This window comes from Podarcis vaucheri, assembly GCF_965113315.1.
Source record: "Podarcis vaucheri genome assembly, chromosome: 6".
NCBI lineage: Eukaryota > Metazoa > Chordata > Lepidosauria > Squamata > Lacertidae > Podarcis > Podarcis vaucheri.
The window spans coordinates 100010862-100028902 of NC_138764.1; the positions used below are offsets into that span (position 1 = coordinate 100010862).

The window sequence follows — 18041 nt, forward strand, 5'->3', positions numbered from 1 at the left end:
ACTGGGGCTTGCAGGTAGCACACTCCCAAGGTAGTTTTCTGGGCTTCTTCAGTGGTCTACTCTCAAAGCCTTAATACGTATATTGATATTCAATTTCATAGAGAATACTACCTATTTCTTGCCTTAAGCTTAAGAGACTGATTTGCTTAGCCTTCCAAGCATGCCTTTCCCCTCTTAGAGAGACCCCCCAAATCCAGATTTTGGCTTCCTGCATGATGGTTCTGACATGGGGTTGGAAAAGCAGAAAGAAAAGGGGTCCTTGCCATCCACAACATTTCTGGAAGGAAACTCAAAGACCGTCGTCGGCATGCTTCGAAGGTGGGCTCCAAATCTGATGGTGGGAATGGACTAGCCAAGCTTCTAGAGTTAGTCCGAAGACTTTTGCTAGTGCCCTGTCACCGCTTAGCCTGCGGCCGTCTCATCCTTTGCACCAAATGACTTGTGTGGGAAGGACACCATTGTTTGTTTCACAATTTAGTATAATTACATGGGAGAGAGGGACTGTTTGTATGTGTGGTGTAGTAATTAGCATTTGTAGATCCGAGAAGATATTCCGTACAAGAAAGTTTCTGGAGTGAGATCATCGTCATCAGTATGAAGACAGCTTTGCGAATGGCTCAATATTAAAAAGCCACTTGTGGGTGTGGGTGTTTTTTTTGGGGGGGGCTGTAAGCTGGTTACATCCCATAATACTGTCACTGAGGGCTTTTTTTTAGTTGGAACTCACTGGAACCCGGTTCTGGCCCCTCTCAGGTGAGCGCCATTGCCATTATAAGAGAACAAGGGAGGTGTTCGTGGTGACACCTCTTTTTCTGGGAAAATAGCTCAGCTGATACAAGCTTGTGGGGTTCCTGAACTTCCTTTCTAATTCCTGAGGAATTTGGATGCAGAGTTGTTATTTCCCCCCTTTTCCCTTTCCTGTACCTGCATGGGCAATTTTTTTATTTTTTTTATTTTTAATAGAGGTGTTTTGTGCAAGGGCAGATTTGCACAAAGCAGCTTTTTTAAAAAAAATTTTTCCTTATGTTCTTATTAATTAAATTTCTATACCGCCTCAGGGAGATTCACAACATAAAAATACAATAAAAAACAAAACAAAATACATAATAAAAACAAGAACAAAACCAAATTGATAATCCCCTCGCCCACAACACATTGGAAAGGGCTTTGGCATGCTGCTTCCATCCCTTTGGGACAATGGAAACAAAAAGGCTTAGTTGTGCTTTGGTGTGATAGATGGCACCCAGCAAAATGCTATCATGCATCTAAACACACACACACACACCGGCCCATGCAATGGGCTTCAATGCACCCACACATGCCATTTTATATTGGTGCATCAAAAAAAAAGAATTGCCCAAAACTCTGGGCACACTCAGTGGCTGCAGAATGTTGGAGCCTGATTCGTTCTTAGGTAAAGGTAAAGGGACCCCTGACCATTAGGTCCAGTCGTGACTGACTCTGGGGTTGCGGCGCTCATCTCTCTTTACTGGCCGAGGGAGCCAGCATACAGCTTCCGTGTCATGTGGCAAGCAGGACTAAGCCGCTTCTGGCTAACCAGAGCAGCGCCTGGAAATGCCGTTTACCTTCCCGCCGCAGTGGTACCTATTTATCTACTTGCACTTTGACGTGCTTTCAAACTGCTAGGTTGGCAGGAGCTGGGATCGAGCAAACGGAGCTCACCCCGTCGCGGGGATTCGAACTGCCGACCTTCCGATCGGCAAGTCCTAGGCTCTGTGGTTTAACCCACAGCGTTCTTGGAGGGTTGCTATTTCCAGAAAAAGGTGGCAACTTTAACACGCCTATAATTAACCAAGCTGGAAACATCCTCTGTTGATTAACATCCTAACAACAAGCTGGCTGCTGCTATCTTTGAATGCTGAGGTCAGCAGCACTGGAGGTCCAATAGCAACTCCCCCCCCCCCAAGTTATGTAGACTTTTAAAGTTATTGTTTCTTATTTTACAGGTGCAGACTCTTTCGCTTCTGCAGATTGCTTTCCTTCCTTTGAAAGAGAAGCTCAAAGTGCTTGAAACTCACCCCCACCCTCTTCCCCCACCGACTGTGAGAATAGTTACTCAAACGTACCAGTTCCCTGACCTTCCCTGCCACTCCCTCGTACAGTAAGCCTGAGAGTTTCTCTTGCCTCTGCAAAGCGGTGGCCCAATCTGCCGCCCCACATTTGCTGGGAACAACCTCAAGAGCAATTGCGAAACGCTTCTTATCTGTCCTTTCACACACATGCGAAAGGGCAGCAGCGATCTTGCATCAAGGAGATTGTTCCCAGGGGCCTCCGCTCACCAAGGCGAGTGCCTACGTTCAAGCACAACTCCTTTATATGCTGGGCAATGTCTGCTTTTCAATACTGTGATACAGTGGTACATCAGGTTACAGATGCTTCAGGTTACAGACGCTTCAGGTTACAGACTCCGCTAACCCAGAAATAGTACCTCGGGTTAAGAACTTTGCTTCAGGATGAGAACAGAAATTGCGGTGTGGCAGCGCGGCGGCAGCGGGAGGCCCCATTAGCTAAAGTGGTACCTCAGGTTTAGAACAGTTTCAGGTTAAGAACGGACCTCCAGAATGAATTAAGTTCTTAACCTGAGGTAACACTGTATAGGTAAAAGTAAAGGTTGAGTCCAGACAAGGGAGACTATGGGGTTGCAGCGCTCATCTTGCTTTCAGGTCAAGGGAGCTGGCGTTTGTCCACAGAAGGCTTTCTGGGTCATGTGGCTAGCAGGACTAAGCCACTTATGGCACAACGGGACACCGTGATGGGAGCCAGAGCGCATGGTAACGCCATTTACCTTTCTGCTGAAGTGGTACCTATTTATCTACTTGCACTGGCGTGCTTTCGAACTGCTAGGTTGGCAGGAGCTGGGACAGAGCAATAGGAGGTCACTCCGTCGCAGGGATTTGAACCACCGACCTTCTGATCAGCAAGCCCAAGGCTCAGTGGTTTAGACCACAGCGCCACCTGCGTCTCCATTTGTGATATAAAGGTAAAGGGACCCCTGACCATTAGGTTCAGTCGTGACCGACTCTGGGGTTGCGGCGCTCATCTCGCTTTACTGGCCGAGGCAGCCAGCATACAGCTTCCGGGTCATGTGGCCAGCATGACTAAGCCGCTTCTGGCGAACGAGAGCAGCGCACGGAAACGGCGTTTACCTTCCTGCCAGAGTGGTACCTATTTATCTACTTGCACTTTGATGTGCTTTTGAACTGCTAGGTTGGCAGGAGCAGGGACTGAGCAACGGGAGCTCACCCCGTCGCGGGGATTCGAACTGCCGACCTTCTGATCGGCAAGTCCTAGGCTCTGTGGTTTAACCCACAGCGCCACCCCTGTCCCATGGCACATGGGTTAGGAGCCTCTTAAAACAGTGAGCCATGTGGAGCTCTGCAGGAATAAAGTCTGTGTAGAGGCAGTTGGTGGGCGGCACAGGTAGCTCAGCCTTGTTCACCTCCCTAAGAGGCGCTAGGAGCAAAGTACAGCAACAGGAGCATTGGACAGGCTCCATTGCCTTGCCTACCTTATGCCCATCATGCTAACATTTGATGCTGGGAAGGAAGGAGAGCAATGCCTGCCCCCCTGTCTGGTTCCACCAACGGCTGCTGGTTGCATGCTGAAACCGGATGGGCAGGTATACTGAAGACTCACCTATTTCTCCTGCCCGTTGGCACCTGAGATATATTTATATACACTTCAGGACACACCCCATTGGTCTGATTGTAAATTGCTTTAACTGATAGCGGTCAAGAAGGAGGTTTCTGCACGTGCTGTAGATGGAAGTGAGGGGCAGATGGGGCTCACCAACCTGGCAAGGTGGTCCATCTAAAAGGTAAAGGGACCATTAGATCCAGTCATGACTGGGGTTGCGGCGCTCATCTCGCTTTATTGGCCAAGGGAGACGGCGTACAGCTTCCGGGTCATGTGGCCAGCATGACTAAGCCGCTTCTGGCGAACCAGAGCAGCACATGGAAACGCTGTTTACCTTCCCACCGGAGTGGTACCTATTTATCTACTTGCACTTTGATGTGCTTTCGAACAGCTAGGTTGGCAGGAGCAGGGACCGAGCAACGGCACCTCATCTCGTCGCGGGGATTTGAACCGCCGACCTTCTGATTGGCAAGTCCTAGGCTCAGTGGTTTAGACCACAGCGCCACCCGTGTCCCCCCTTTTTTTGCTAGTTTACTAGGAGTTAAACACCAGCATGTTTTCGTTCAGTGTACAGCACGCTATCATCATCATCATCATCATCATCATCATCATAATTTATTATTTATACCCCGCCCATCTGGCTGGGTTTCCCCAGCCACTCTGGGCGGCTTCCAACAAAACACTAAAATACAATAAACTATTAAACATTAAAATCTTCCCTAAACAGGGCTGCACTTTGACGTGCTTTTGAACCCTACTTGCACTTTGACGTGCTTTCGAACTGCTAGGTGGCCCCTCTAGGAGAAGGAAAACACTGGTCCTAAACTTCCACTGGCTTGCAGCTGTAGTCATTTGTGTGTAAGGCTTCGGGATAAAACCCCGAGGAAAACCTGCCCCTGCTTCCTTGCAGGACATCTTGGGAAGAAGAAAAAGCTAAGGAGTAAACCCTACACAAATTAGGAGTGGAGTCCCTAAGATGGTTGGATGGCATGGTGTTTTATGCCTCCTTCCGGCCAGTCCTGCAGCCAAGCTGGTGCAAATGTATTGCTCTGCTCTCCTTTGAACCACATTGGTGAGGCCAAGAGTGGGGTCTTGTTGTCTGAGCAGCCCAGGACCTCCAGACACGTTGCCCAGGCAGTGCACCCCTCAGAGAATGTGGACTCCGTTGTCTCTTGAGACAGATGGATGCCGAAAACAACAACCCTGTGATCTTACAGTGAATAATGCGTAAATAATCCAACAAATAAAAATTATAATTAATGATTGCTTTGTAGTCTGTAAATTGAGGGACGCGGGTGGTGCTGTGGGTAATACCACAGAGCCTGGGACTTGCTGATCAGAAGGTCGGCAGTTCGAATCCCGGCGACAGGGTGAGCTCCCGTTGCTCGGTCCCTGCTCCTGCCAACCTAGCAGTTCGAAAGCACGTCAAAGTGCAAGTAGATAAATAGGTACCACTCCGGCGGGAAGGTAAACAGCGTTTCCGTGGGCTGCTCTGGTTCGCCAGAAGCGGCTTAGTCCTGCTGGCCACATGACCCAGAAGTTGTACGCCGGCTCCCTTGGCCAATAAAGCGAGGTGAGCGCCACAACCCCAGAGTCGGTCACGACTGGACCTAAGGGTCAGGGGTCCCTTTACCTTTACCTAGTCTGTGAATTATTATTGTTTTTTTAAACCCACCAGCATTGAGCTTCCACTGCAGCAAATGGACAGAAAAAATTGAGACGTCAATCTATGCCATACAGATTCTGACCCCGTTTTTAGTATCTGCCAAGGCTGACTTCCTTTCCCCAAGGAACCATGGGAGATGCAGTTTGAGGAAGGCATGGATAATTCTTCCATCGTGGAACCTCATTGAACACACTCCGTTGGGGCAGGTCTTGGCAGTTCAACTGGCTCAAAGCACTCATGAAGGCATAAGGAGAGATTTGGTTACCTGATAGAGAGTATTCCCCTCTGTTACTCTCACTGTCCCGGATAAGGAACGAGCCATGGCGATTCGGAGGAGAGAGGAGGAGATGGTTGGCATTGGTTCTGCTAATCCCACTTATGTACCAGCTGGAAAAGAAAATGACATATATATCTTTTTCTTGCTTGCTTCCTCTCTCAATATACTTTTAGCCTGGCACTCATCATAATTGATGATTATCACCGCCAATTTATACATTGCAGGGGGCTTGGACTAAATGATCCTCAGGACCCTTCCAACTCTGTGGTTCTTTGAGCTGATTTCTATGGAATCATTTCAAGGCAATGTACAATAAAACAACAAAGAACAGTTTAAAACAATTAAGAACACCACCCCACTCTAAACAAAACTAAAGTCTTCCAAAGCAGACACACATCATGGCAAAGACCCATTTATCCAGCTGGGAGAGCCAGTTTGACCCCACAGTGGTGTGGGACATTATATAGGAAACCAACAATATTTATTATTATTATTATTATTATTATTATTATTATTATTATTATTATTATTATTTTGTTGTTGTTGTTGTTGTTGTTGTTGTTGTTGTTGTTGTTGTTGTTGTTGTTGTTGTACCCCACCCATCTGACTGGGTTATCCAGCTAGGCAATGAAGGGGCTGAGGCTCACAGAGCCTTTTTGTAAATTTTTCTAGAGAAAACTCTGTGAGATCACTTCTTTTGTCCCTTGGCAGGAAACTATAACACTACAAACTTCCTGCCTGCCTGGGCACCCTCTTCTTTCTTCATTGTGCAGCTCAGAAACCTTACATGAACTTACATTTTGGACTTTTGTCTAAACCTGCCTTCATTTTGCTACTGTAATTGCTACTTAGAGTATGTAAGTAAATGCTACTTTTATTTCTTCACAAAACAATGTGTGTGTGATTGTTGTTTTTAAAGGGGAGAAAAGGGGGCAATGCCAGGAAAATCCAGTCTGCCTTAAAGCATCCTAGATCGTTGTTTCTAGAAGGTTAAATCAATCTTGTCTTAGCTTCCAAGTTTAAGCTGCAAAGGATAGCACTCTGCTGAGCTCACTAACGTGAGCAAGGCAGGAGAAAAGCTAAACAATATATCCTCTTCTGGTGTCTAAATCCATTCCTACAAGTGGGGCATGATAAGAGCACAAGAACATAAAAAGAGCCTTGCAGCTGGATCAAGCCAAAGGCCTATCTTAGTCCAGCATCCTGTTCTCACAGTGACCGACCAGATCCCTTTGGGAAGGAAAAGAGAAAACCCAAAAGAGAGAGGACCCAAATAATTACCGCCCAGTCAGTCTGACATCAATAGCAGGGAAGATTCTGGAGCAGATCATTAAGCAAACAGTCTGTGAGCACCTAGAAAGGAATGCTGTGATCACCAATAGTCAGCATGGATTTCTGAAAAATAAGTCATGTCAGACTAACCTGATCTCGTTTTTTGACAGAATTACAAGCCTGGTAGATGAAGGGAACGCAGTGGATGTAGCCTACCTTGATTTCAGCAAGGCATTTGACAAGGTGCCCCATGATATTCTTGTAAAGAAACTGGTAAAATGCGGTCTTGACTATGCTACCACTCAGTGGATTTGTAACTGGCTGACTGACCGAACCCAAAGGGTGCTCATCAATGGTTCCTCTTCATCCTGGAGAAGAGTGACTAGTGGGGTGCCACAGGGTTCTGTCTTGGGCCCGGTCTTATTCAACATCTTTATCAACGACTTGGATGATGGACTCAAGGGCATCCTGATCAAATTTGCAGATGACACCAAACTGGGAGGGGTGGCTAACACCCCAGAGGACAGGATCACACTTCAAAACGACCTTGACAGATTAGAGAACTGGGCAAAAACAAACAAGATGAATTTTAACAGGGAGAAATGTAAAGTATTGCACTTGGGCAAAAAAAATGAGAGGCACAAATACAAGATGGGGGACACCTGGCTTGAGAGCAGTACATGTGAAAAGGATCTAGGAGTCTTGGTTGACCACAAACTTGACATGAGCCAACAGTGTGACGCGGCAGCTAAAAAAGCCAATGCAATTCTGGGCTGCATCAATAGGAGTATAGCATCTAGATCAAGGGAAGTAATAATGCTACTGTATTCTGCTCTGGTCAGACCTCACCTGGAGTACTGTGTCCAGTTCTGGGCACAACAATTCAAGAAGGACACTGACAAACTGGAACGTGTCCAGAGGAGGGCAACCAAAATAATAATAATAATAATTTATTATTTATACCCCGCCCATCTGGCTGGGTTTCCCCAGCCACTCTGGGCGGCTTCCAACTGAATATTAAAAACAGTACAGCTTCAAACATTAAAAACTTCCCTAAAGAGGCCTGGTCAAAGGCCTGGAAACGATGCCTTATGAGGAACGGCTAAGGGAGCTGGGCATGTTTAGCCTGGAGAAGAGGAGGTTAAGGGGTGATATGATAGCCATGTTCAAATATATAAAAGGATGTCACATAGAGGAGGGAGAAAGGTTGTTTTCTGCTGCTCCAGAGAAGCGGACACGGAGCAATGGATCCAAACTACAAGAAAGAAGATTCCACCTAAACATTAGGAGGAACTTCCTGACAGTAAGAGCTGTTCGAGAGTGGAATTTGCTGCCAAGGAGTGTGGTGGAGTCTCCTACTTTGGAGGTCTTTAAGCAGAGGCTTGACAACCATATGGCAGGAGTGCTCTGGTGGTGTTTCCTGCTTGGCAGGGGGTTGGACTCGATGGCCCTTGTGGTCTCTTCCAACTCTATGATTGTATGATTCTATGATTCTATGACCTGATCACAACAGCAGTCCCTCCAACTTGTGGATCCCAGCAATGGGCATTCAGAGGCACACAGCCTTCAACTCACAAGTCAGAACCTTTGAATTACATGAAACTTAGCTAAAAAAAAATCAAAATTACAAATCACCCAAGCAAAAAAGCCCCGCTTCTAGGGCAGGCTACTCACTCTCAACAGGTAATCTTACAATTGCTTGGGCACAGAGACAAGTCTTTGCTTGCACTGCCAGCCCTGCCATTAGACAGAATGGGGCAATTGTCTCAGGGCGCGGGGCAGCAGTGAGCTCCTCAGCCATTCCCCTCTGTTGGGAACCAGAGCTATGTTTGCCGCAGGAAAGGTCCGTATAGTCAAAGGTATGGTTTTCCCAGTGGCGATGTATGGAAGTGAGAGCTGGACCATAAAGAAGGCTGATCGCCGAAAAATTGATGCTTTTGAATTCTGGTGCTGGAGGAGACTCTTGAGAGTCCCATGGACTGCAAGAAGATCAAACCTCTCCATTCTGAAGGAAATCAGCCCTGAGTGCTCACTGGAAGGACAGATCCTGAAGCTGAGGCTCCAATACTTTGGCCACCTCATGAGAAGAGAAGACTCCCTGGAAAAGACCCTGATGTTGGGAAAGATGGAGGGCACAAGGAGAAGGGGATGACAGAGGATGAGATGGTTGGACAGTGTTCTCGAAGCTACCAGCATGAGTTAGACCAAACTGCAGGAGGCAGTGGAAGACAGGAGTGCCTGGCATGCTCTGGTCCATGGGGTCACGAAGAGTTGGACACGACTAAATGACTAAACAACAACAACATGCAGAAGGTTTCAACTTCAATTTTTTCCAGTTAAAGCTGGGAGAGGCCGCTCTCTGAAAGCTTAGACAGTCGCTGGCAGTCTGTGCAGAGATCAAGGCTGGTGAGCAGAGAGTCCAGTCCTGTTGGGGGCTGCTTCGTAGCAGTAGAAGTAGACTCCTCCCTCTGCACACCCTGTAGGCCAACTTTGATGGGCAAGCAGGGCTGCCTCTCCATCCATCACCTGTGAGATGATTGACAGGCGGGGGTTGCCCCCACCCACCTCTCAAAATTAGCCCACAGGGTGGGGAGGCAAAATAAAGATCTGGTCAAAAAGGCTCCTTGCCCAGTTTGTCAACAGTACTGAGCAAGATGAACCAAAGCTCTGATTCCATATAAAGCAGAATTAAAGCTTATTGCGATTTTTTGATCCTGCTTTAGTTAACTGCAGCTTGAAAGGCTTGGAAGCAGACCTCACCATGGAGTAAATAGAAGTGTTTTTCTTTGATCAAGAGACTTCAAAGTATGTTGGGGATTTAATACAGCTATTTTTTTACGTGGTGGCCTTTTTAAAAAAACAACAACAGCTGTTTGCGATTCTGTAAAGCAACCCTCCCCACTCTGAGGTTTCTTATCACTACGTAGATCGCAAAACCATCCAGGAAAAAAGAGCCAGGGATTTGAAGGCTAGGTCTAGCTGGCCCTGAGAAGATCTGGTTTGGAGAGGCAGGGTGTTCAGACCTGACCAACTGGCCGCGAACTCAGAGAGTAATTCCTGAAAAACAGTTCAGGAAGAAAGGAAAAGGCTGACACTCATAAAGGGTGTGTGTCAAAATAGGTGTTTTCTTTTGTTTGCGAGTTCACCCTGGCTGGCTCTCCCTCAGGCAGAGAGAGGTGTCTGCTTCAGACTGCTGATTTGAGGTTTCATGAAAGGACAGTATATTGCTAGTTATTTGTTATTGTCTTTCATCTGCAAGGGAATTGGGTGAGGTGTTTGTGGCATTTCTCATACCTCTTCTGTGCGTGCAATGTGCTTTAAAGACATAGTGTGCGAACGGTTTGGGGCCAGCTTACTTGAAATTGTCTTTGCTTGCTTCTACGCTGTGTATTTTTGTGTTTTTATCTTGCAAATCACCCTGCGACTGTTGGGTCAAGGGCGCCATAGAAATTTAATAAATAATCATCGTTGCTGGCATCCATCTGTCTCCAGAGACAATGGAGGGCGCCTCCGGGGGTGAAGTCAAATCGCGGGAGAATCGCGGCGCCTGCTGTGGCTGCAGAGGCCAGTAACCCCTAAGAGCTGCGGCTCGTGTTGTTTTTGCTGCATCAGCAGCACTGAAGCGACCTCATCAGGGTGCAAGGCTGGGCAGAGTGTCTGGAGGTCCTGGGCTGCACAGAGGACAAGACACCCCCCATTCACTTGGTTCACCGATGTGTATGAAATGATTAATAAAAAAATAAGCCAGCCTCTCATGCTGACCAACCAACAGAAATCTACCCACGAACAAACCACTTCCTTATCTTGTGGGTTTGCAAACATGTGCACAATGTCCAAGCACAGGACAGGTCAAATGACACCCTCGCAAGCACCATTAGCAAATGAAACAGCATACCTTCCAACATTCACGTACCTACGGGACCGCCTCTCCTGGTATGCCTCACGGAGGACCTTAAGGTCAACAAAGTACAACATTTTAGAGGTCCCTAGCCTCAAGGAGGTTAGATTGGTTTCAACTAGGGCCAGGGCCTTTTCAGTACTGGCCCCGACATGATGAAACACTCTGTCACAAGAGACTAGGGCCCTGCGGGACTTGACATCTTTCCACAGGGCCTGCAAGACAGAGCTGTTCCTCCTGGCCTTTGGTTTGGACTCAGTCTGACCCTTATGTTTCCCTCCCCTTGTGGTCTTGATTTATCGGCAATTTTAAAATGAGGCTGCATTTTAAATTGTATTTTAACTTGTATTTTAAATTGGTTCCTCCCCCTCTCCTTTCCCCCTATTATGTTTTTACTGTGATTTTATTGGTGTTAGCCACCCTGAGCCCGGCTCTGGCCGGGGAGGGCGGGATATAAATAAAATTTATTATTATTATTATTATTCCTCAAATGAAAATCGGGGCATTTTTCAGTCCTTACCAACTGACCCTCCTTGACCCCACATTTTTGTGTCTCCCCTGCCCCCCCGGCAGAGCATTTCCTATCAGAAGAAGGGCAAATGTACAAAACATTTTTAAAAAAAAAAAAAAAATCAAGACTCATTGCTCTCTGCTCTGCTCCCCCTTACTTCCCACCCGGGGGGCGCTGCCCTCTGTCTGCCCCTCGGAACCAGCACGTCATGTGGGGCTGGACCTCAGAGGTACCAGTCTCTCCTCCTCCTTGCCCCCCCACCAGCAGCTGCTATGAGCTGCCACAGGAAGGAGGCTTTCAGCAGTAGCCCTGGAGAGGCCCTGGAGAGCCTAGCGCCAGCTCATCCTCCCCCCCCCCCCCGAGCTCTGTAGCATTTTGTGCTGGCAGGGGAAATAGGGACATTCCTGGATCAAATCAGAAGCTGGGATGGCTTTCGTAATTCCAGGACTGTCCCTGGAAAACAGGGGCCCTTGGAGGGTATGAAATGGGCATGCCTGAACCACATGACAAGCCACTGAACTTGCAATAACAGCAGCAAGAATATTATTGGCCCAAAAATGGAAGCAAGAAGAGTTACCGTCGATTGAAGAATGGAGGATGAAGTTAATGGACTATGCAGAATTAGATAAACTAACAGGAAGGGTTTGAAACCGGTGAGACCAGAAATTCACAGAAGACTGGAGTAAATTTACGGACTATTTGAGAAGTAATTGTGAAGAACAGACAACGTTTGTAGGGTTGCAAGAAGTTTTGTGAGGAGTATTATTAGAAGTATTGTAAAAATGGACAAAGGGGAGGATGATTTGTTAAGAGATGTAAAGGCAATATAAAGTTAAGAAATGCATAAGAAGTGGTTAAAACGGTAGATCATCAGAGGTGCTGATGGAAGTCCAAAAAGATTGTACAAGTGATAAGTTTTGTGGTACATTTTAGAATTTATATGTTAAAATTAATAAAAAACATTATATAAAAAAAGACAAGCCACTGAACTTGTGGCCCTGAGTGGGTTTGGATTGAAAATGGAAATGTGATTACTTAGCATATTTTTTGTTTGTTTATACTGTATACATTTCCTCCTTCCCTGTCGAAACCTATAATTAGCAAGAGGGAAGGGACTCGCATGTAAAGAGAAGTTATTAGCTGTGAAATTACTTTTGGGAGGCCACTTCTCACCCCATAAATTCCCTTGTGTTTGTGGGAACCGTAGCCATCCAGGTCCTCCTGTTCTGAAGCAGCGGGGTGGCTTTCTACACCTCCGGTTCCAAATTCTGAATTTTTAAGATTCCAAATGTGGACACCAGATGCTAGCTTCTGAATGCATGCCAGGCTTTCATGTTTGAGTTCAGTGGGGGCAGCTGTTTGTTTTGTTTGTGACAGCAACTTTTGATGTGTGTGTGTGTGCTTGTGCAAAGGCTTCACTGGACACATTTTAGCAATTAAAAAGAAAAAGGTTCAAGTAGAGACTGAATAACCACTGCTCTCTATACAGTGGTGCCTCGGGTTACATACGCTCCAGGTTACATACGCTCCAGGTTACAGACTCCGCTAACCCAGAAATATTACCTCGGGTTAAGAACTTTGCTTCAGGATGAGAACAGAAATCGTGCTCCGGCGGCGCGGCAGCAGCGGGAGGCCCCATTAGCTAAAGTGGTGCTTCAGGTTAAGAACAGACCTCCGGAACGAATTAAGTACTTAACCTGAGGTACCACTGTATTCTGATTTTTGTCGTGATGTTCTCATCAAACCAGAACAGAAATTAACGGAGAAGGGAGCTGGAGAAATTATGGTTGAATTGTCACACGCGAGAGCTCCTCTCATAATTTTTTTAGCTGAGTTTCCTGCACTGCAGGGGGTTGGACTAGATGACTCCCGCGGTCCCTTCCAACTCTACAATCCCATGATTCTATTTCAGACTTTGAAAATTCAGCAGGTTTTGAGGTGCAATCCAGGGAACATTTGCTGCAAGTCCATTAAAACTAATGGAACTCATGAAAACGTTTTGAGTAAGTTGCAACAGAGGGTTGATTATAAGTAGGCAATTTACTCAATTTCGCAAGCGATGTTTATTTTGTCTGGCTTTTAGAGCTGCTGGCCAGTTTGGTGATTCTCCTTTTTAATATGTGTGTTTTTACTATATTTTACAGCATAATCCAATGCCTGTTTGTTTACTCCCTTCTGGCAGTACTGCCCCAGCTGCAGACCTAGGGAGGTCTGCCTGTTAGTGCTAAACATTTTATTGTTGTGTTCATGTAGACTTTGAAACACATAATCACTATCTGAAATGTTTTAAACTCCCTGGGTGGTATGCAACTAATTTTTACTCAGAGTTGACCCATTTAAAATTAAGGGCTAATAATCAACGTTGGGTCTCATACCTTGGAGATTTTTAAGCAGAGGTTGGGTGGCCATCTGTCATGGATGATTTAGCTGAGATTCCTGAATTGCAAGGGGACCCTCAATGTCCCAGCCAAATCTGCGATTCTATGATTCCGTGATTACTTTTAAACGGGTCTGCTATGAGTAAAGATTTGAATTCTGGTGCTGGAGGAGACTCTTGAGAGTCCCATGGACTGCAAGAAGATCAAACCTCTCCATTCTGAAGGAAATCAGCCCTGAGTGCTCACTGGAAGGACAGACCCTGAAGCTGAGGCTCCAATACTTTGGCCACCTCATGAGAAGAGAAGACTCCCTGGAAAAGACCCTGATGTTGGGAAAGATGGAGGGCACAAGGAGAAGGGGACAAGATGGTTGGACAGTGTTCTTGAAGTTACTAGCATGAGTCTGACCAAACTGTGGGAGGCAGTGGAAGACAGGAGTGCCTGGTGTGCTCTGGTCCATGGGGTCACGAAGAGTTGGACACGACTAAACAACAACATGAGTAAAGATTAGCTGAATGCCTCCCTCTGACTTTTGCAGAGCAACCCAAAAGGGAGAGGAAGGGAAGGAGAACCAAAGTGCCTTTTCCTATGTTCTGCTAGTGTCAGCAGAACAAAATGTGTGCTGTGCTGTGCTTTTCTTTCTTTTTCTCCCTGTCAGTACGCCTTTCAACCGATGTCAGCGACTGGGCTCAATAACTGGTTCTGCCCCGACTGGGCTAGGCGACTGGAGCACTTTCAGGGACCTTCCAATCCTGGAAAACAGCTCTCAGTGCACTGGACTCATAACTGCATTGTGAGCACTAGACTCAGCAGAGTATGAACAACGCGGAAGAATGCTGTGAAGCATAACTCCTTTTATTTCTAATAGCTACTACAAACGAAAGAACTACTGGCTTGCAGGAGTGTTGCAGCTCCCACTCAGCCATCTAGTCACTACATACCGTATTTTTCGCACTATAGGACGCACTTTTTCCCCTCCAAAAATGAAGGGGAAATGTGTGTGCGTCCTATGGTGCGAATGCAGGCTTTTGCTGAAGCCTGGAGAGCGAGAGGGGTCCGTGCGCACCGACCCCTCTCGCTCTCCAGGCTTCAGGAAGCTATCCCAAGTCTTGCAAGCCCGGCGGGATGTCCCGCGGGCTCGCAAGGCTTGCGGGCAGCAGCCTGCACCCAAAAGCTGGGGACAGCGGGGAGGCGCAGAGCCGCCACCCCGCTATTCCCCGACCTGATCTGGAGGCTGGCGGGGGGAGAAGCAAGCCTGCTTCTCCCCCCCACCATCCCCACAACCTCCAGATCAGGTCGGGGAAAAGCGGGATGGCGGCGCTCCGCCATCCCGCTATTCCCCGACCTGATCTGGAGGCTGGGGGGGGGAGCCTCCAGGCTTCAGGAGAGCCCCACCGCCAGCCCCACAAGCTCGGGGGACAGCGGGAGAGGCGCAGCGCGCCCTTCCCGCTGTCCCCCGACTTGTCTAGAAGGCTGGCGGGGGGAGAAGCCTGTTCCTCCCCGTCGCCAGCCCCGCAAACTCGGGGGACAGCGGGAGAGGCGCAGCGCGCCTTTGCCGCTGTCCCCCGACTTGTCTAGAAGACTGGCGGGGGGAGAAGCCTGCTCCTCCCCATCGCCAGCCCCGCAAACTCGGGGGACAGCGGGAGAGGCGCAGCGCGCCTTTGCCGCTGTCCCCCGACTTGTCTAGAAGACTGGCAGGGGGAGAAGCCTGCTCCTCCCCATCGCCAGCCCTGCAAACTCGGGGGACAGCGGGAGAGGCGCAGCGCGCCATCCCGCTGTCTCCCGACATGGTTTGGAGGCTGGCGGAAGGCTTCCTCCTCCCCCAGCCCCGCAAGTTCCCAGAGCGATGCCAAAGCTGCGCGCAGCTTCGGCATGGCTCTGGGTCCCGTTCTGGGGGAGGGGGAAGCTCGGGCTTCCCCGCCCCAGCCCCGCGCCTGGCGGGGGGGGGGAATAAATTTTTTTTGCCTTTATTTCCCCCCCAAATCTAGGTGCGTCCTATGGACCGGTGCGTCCAATAGTCCGAAAAATACGGTAGATAAGACTCTCTCCACACACAGAGTCAGGCAGTCAGTCAGGAGCGGAAGAGTAGAAGACCAGGAGATTCTCGCAATGGGATGGGGTGAAAATATCAACACCCCCCCCTCTAAAATGGTTCCCCTCCCAAAATAAACCACACCAGCTGTAAGAATGGTGCAGTTTGATCCGTGTCCCAGGAGCGTGCCTGAGGAAGTGAAGAGCATGGGCTATGTGCTGTTTACTCTGGCTTCAGTGCGCTCTCACTGCTATTGAGACCTGGGGGTATAGAGCGGTGTATTATTATTATTATTATTAATAATAATAATAATAATAATAGTGTTGGAAGCCAAGTCCACAATCCATACATCTCCTGTAGCGTCTAATACAAATGCTGCTGTTTGATGGGCTTTCCTTCAAACTAGGTAAAGGTAAAGGGACCCCTGACCTTTAGGTCCAGTTGTGGCCGACTCTGGGGTTGTGGTGCTCATCTCACTTTATTGGCCGAGGGAGCCGGTGTACAGCTTCCGGGTCATGTGGCCAGCATGACTAAGCCGCTTCTGGCGAACCAGAGCAGTGCACAGAAACGCTGTTTACCTTCCCGCCGGAGTGGTATCTATTTATCTACTTGCACTTTGACGTGCTTTCAAACTGCTAGGTTGGCAGGAGCAGGGACCGAACAACGGGAGCTCACCCCGTCGTGGGGATTCGAACCACCGACCTTCTGATCGTCAAGTCCTAGGCTCTGTGGTTTAACCCACAGCGCCAGCTTCCATCTAATTTGAAGATGTAAGATGCAATTAGGCTGAGGCATGTGCACTCAAGACGGCCGCTGCGCATGTGCGGATAGAAGCGCATGCGCACATGTCAGGTTCATGGAATGTAGTGTGTGTTGCAGTGCCCCGGGAAGACAAATCAGGTAATGCACATCAGGCGAAGACATCCCTTTGGTGTGTACAGCATTGTAAAAATGAGACTTGTAAACACAGCCTTGCGGTGTTTGAAATCACAAATGTGATTTGGCCCTCCCAGAGGACTCTTGGCGCAATGTCCCCCACCCCGCTTCCTTTTTGTCCTCTCTGATGTCATGAGGGCACCAGCTACAGACCTTTCTGCAGCTTCACGGAGGAGGCGTATGAGGTCAGATCTCTCTCTCGGAAGACAGATCTGTCCCTCCTGTCTCAGAGAGGGAGATCCAAAGAATCCTATGTCCCTTTCCCCCCACTGTGGCATGCTTCCAGGGACTGCAAAATTGCAACCTCAAATGGCATTTTTATCTGTGATTTGCTTTGTTTGGATTTATTGCTTTTTCTATTTGTTTAAACTGACTTGGAATCATTCCCAGAAGGCAATATGTAACTATTTTAAAGCAAAGAAGTAGCAAAAAGACACTTGGAAATGAATCCCACCCTGCTCATTGGGACTTACTCTCGTCCCTAGTTTAGGATTGCTGCCAAAAATTGCAGTCCCGAAAGCATCTTCCTGGAAATAAGCCGCATCGAACTCAGTGCAACTTCCTTCCAATATGAGATCATAGAATCATAGAGTTGTAGAGTTGGAAGAGACCATATGAGTCCAATCCCCTGCAATGCAGGCATCTTTTGCCCAATGTGGGGCTCGAACCCACAACCCCGAGATCAGCAGTCTCATGCTCTACTGAGTGAGCTACTATAGGATTTCACTGTCAATTTGCTTTTGTTATAATAAGCTACCAATAGCTTTGGGAATGTGATGCACCATACGATCCTGTACACCTGGCCACCCAGATGTTTTTGGACTCCAACTCCCATCAGGTTGCAACCAGCATGGCCAATGATCAGGGATGATGGTTCTTGTAGTCTACCAACATCTGGAGAGCCACAGTTCACTAAGCCCTGCCTTACATCCTTGTTGTTGTTGTTTAGTCGTTTAGTCGTGTCCGACTCTTCGTGACCCCATGGACCAGAGCACGCCAGGCTTTTGCATAGTCAATGAAGCAGAAGTAGATGTCTTTCTGGAACTCTCTAGCTTTCTCCATAATCCAGCGCATGTTTGCAATTTGGTCTCTGGTTCCTCTGCCTCTTCTAAATCCAGCTTGCACTTCTGGGAGTTCTCGGTCCACATACTGCTTGAGCCTTCCTTGTAGAATTTTAAGCATAACCTTGCTAGCATGTGAAATGGCCTTACATCCTTACTCAGAAATAACCTCTGTTGAAGTCAGTGAGACTTGTTTCTCATATCTGTGTATAGTACTGCAGCCTAAGAAATCATGGACTCAGAATTGTAGAGTTGGAAGGTAAAGGAAAAAGGTAAAGGACCCCGAATGGTTAAGTCCAGTCAAAGGCGACTATGGGCTTGCAGCGCTCATTTCGCTTTCAGGCCGAGGGAGT

The 18041-nt window shown here is 47.9% G+C and overlaps 1 protein-coding gene across 1 annotated transcript in view; it reads right to left on the reverse strand.

Annotated features, from left to right (window-relative positions):
- Positions 1–18041, reverse strand: part of SRMS (src-related kinase lacking C-terminal regulatory tyrosine and N-terminal myristylation sites) — a 51731-nt gene that overhangs the window by 27286 nt on the left and 6404 nt on the right. Inside the window, exon 2 of the mRNA XM_082226200.1 lies at positions 5589–5710. Within this exon, the coding sequence (XP_082082326.1) occupies positions 5589–5710 (122 nt within the window). The remainder of the gene's footprint in view (positions 1–5588; positions 5711–18041) is intronic.